Here is a 2,237-nt window from a genome sequence, read left to right on the forward strand (position 1 = left end):
AGCAGAGGATGTGGATTTATTTGTTTCTTTTCTCTGCCAGCTTATGCAGAGTTGATCTTCAGGCAGCTGACAGAGAGCCAACCCCTGGAGCTCTCCTGTTCCCCTCAGCGGGAGCACAGCACCCTGACAGGCCTCCACCTGTACCACCGCAGTGCCCACAGCCAGACGACCCTGCTCTCCATGTCCAAAGGTCGCGGGCTGAGGGTCAACAAGGAGCACAAAGAGCGCCTGCAGCTCGGTGGAGGTCTGGACTCCCTGCAGGTCAACGCGACGCTGACCCGTTTACAGCACAGTGACACGGGACTCTACATGTGGGAGCTGAGCTACAGGGAGGAGAAGAGCTCCGATCAGAACGTCCTCAGTGCTCAGAAGGTGTTCTTGTTGGTTGAAGGGACAGGTATGTGTGTTCAGACACCTCACCACACACTACACGAGTCGCTGTGTGCAGATTGAAATGTGTATTGTTGTGTGTTTGTGCTGCAGAGAGGTCATGCTGGTGCTCTACCAGTTACCCTCCTCTGCTCCTGACCATCTTCACAGTGGCGGTGCTTCTTCTGCTCACACTCAGCTGGCTGGCCGTAGAGAAATGTGTAAGTGTTTTACCTTAATTGGTTATTTCTGATATTTTGAAGCAACAATGCAACTGTTTGCCAAAGAGTGTGTCTTCTCGTGTACCACAATTTTGCAGCTTTTCAGGCTTTTCAACTGCTGTAAATCAGAATCACAGCAGCACAAGTGAGTTTTAAAGAGTTCAATACCAATTAATGTGTCAGCGTTAATAGAGGCCTGACAGACATCCGTTTGAGGGAGCTACTTTTTCCAAGGCCACTTATGTAAATGATAATTACTGCTGGGATTGTTGGTGCATGCCTCCCAAAATCTGACATTATTCTTCTGGCAAAAGGGAAATATACTCCAATATCTATCAATATGAAATGACGATCATCAAATGTGGACTTTCATCAGTACTGACTGACAGACATACAATATATCTGTCAAGCAATTGTTGCAAACTACACTCAAAAATGACCATCAATGTCAAAACACAACAAAAACATTATAGAATTCACTTAATCAGAGTTCATTTCAGCAATATTGGGTTGTAAAAGTGATTTATTATTCTGTCTTTGTGAGTTTATTTTCTGACTGGTCCCCAACAAGCCTCGACTTTGCCGTTCTGTGGTTTGTACATCTTACTCTACATCTACTCTTACTCAGAACAGGGGTTTCAAATCACCATCTGTGGACTAGACCTGGCTGCAAAACATGTTTAGAACTATTTGGTTTCCCCCTTGTTATTCATTTTAGAGTAGGCAGTAGTTGTGTGTTTTTCTCCTCTGAAATGAGAAAGACCTAACATAAATCAACGTAACTTCTCGTGGCATTAATCTATTAAACATGCAATAAGATCTTCAGAGGGGTCGTATGACTCCACCAACCAGGTCGCAGTTAAATTCTGTCCGTCCAAAAATGTCATAATTTCATTATTTTATCCTATTAGTCAGAGTTGTGGGCCAAATGTGTTTTGTGAGGTCACAGTAACTTTCTGACCCCCAAATTCAATCAGTTCAATGCTCCTAAGATATCACGTTCATGTACGTACAGCCGGAGGGAGGAACTAAAGACAAAAGCCAGAAGGCCTAAAGAATAATGTCCTGTGTTGCAGGTGAAGGCACGGCTCCATCACAGACTAAAACCTCCGGTTCCTATCTATGAGGAAATGACCAGGAAGCAGAGCATGGGAATCCCCCAAAATATCCCTGAGGCCCCCTCACGGCTGGAGGAAGTCAACTTCCCCGTGTACGCCAACCCAAACATCCGCCAGCCACAGGACAACTACTACGCCTGCCCCAGACAGCTCGCCCTCACAGCCTGACGTGACACCCGGCATCGCGGTGCAGCAAACGTTTACAGGAAGTGACACCAGCTCAACCGCAAACACATGAAACAGTACGTGGGAGAGAGGGGACTCTGATCCAGGACGAGATCTTTTGGTTTGGTGGAACGAACAAAACACCAAATGGCACAATTTTAACAGCCAAGAAAAAAATGCTATTTTATTAATATTTGAAAGAAGCTCCATAGTTCATGAAAACATTTGTTTCGGTGCATGTCATTTAACAATCACATTCTATGAGGAAAAAGAGATATACAGAGAGAAAAAATAAAACATTACAAGCCACTGACTTTTCATTAAATCTCAGTACAGACATTTTATACTTAATATTTCAACAAAA

The 2,237-nt window shown here is 44.3% G+C and overlaps 1 protein-coding gene across 1 annotated transcript in view; it reads left to right on the forward strand.

Annotated features, from left to right (window-relative positions):
* Window positions 1-1,889, forward strand: part of LOC129098218 (uncharacterized) — a 3,486-nt gene extending 1,597 nt beyond the window's left edge. The window contains exons 2-4 of the mRNA XM_054607206.1: window positions 41-397; window positions 484-590; window positions 1,667-1,889. Coding sequence (XP_054463181.1) covers window positions 41-397; window positions 484-590; window positions 1,667-1,876 — 674 coding nt within the window. The 3' untranslated portion in view covers window positions 1,877-1,889. The remainder of the gene's footprint in view (window positions 1-40; window positions 398-483; window positions 591-1,666) is intronic.
* The last annotated feature ends 348 nt before the right edge of the window (window positions 1,890-2,237 follow it).

This window comes from Anoplopoma fimbria, chromosome 11 (genome assembly GCF_027596085.1).
Source record: "Anoplopoma fimbria isolate UVic2021 breed Golden Eagle Sablefish chromosome 11, Afim_UVic_2022, whole genome shotgun sequence".
Taxonomy (NCBI): domain Eukaryota; kingdom Metazoa; phylum Chordata; class Actinopteri; order Perciformes; family Anoplopomatidae; genus Anoplopoma; species Anoplopoma fimbria.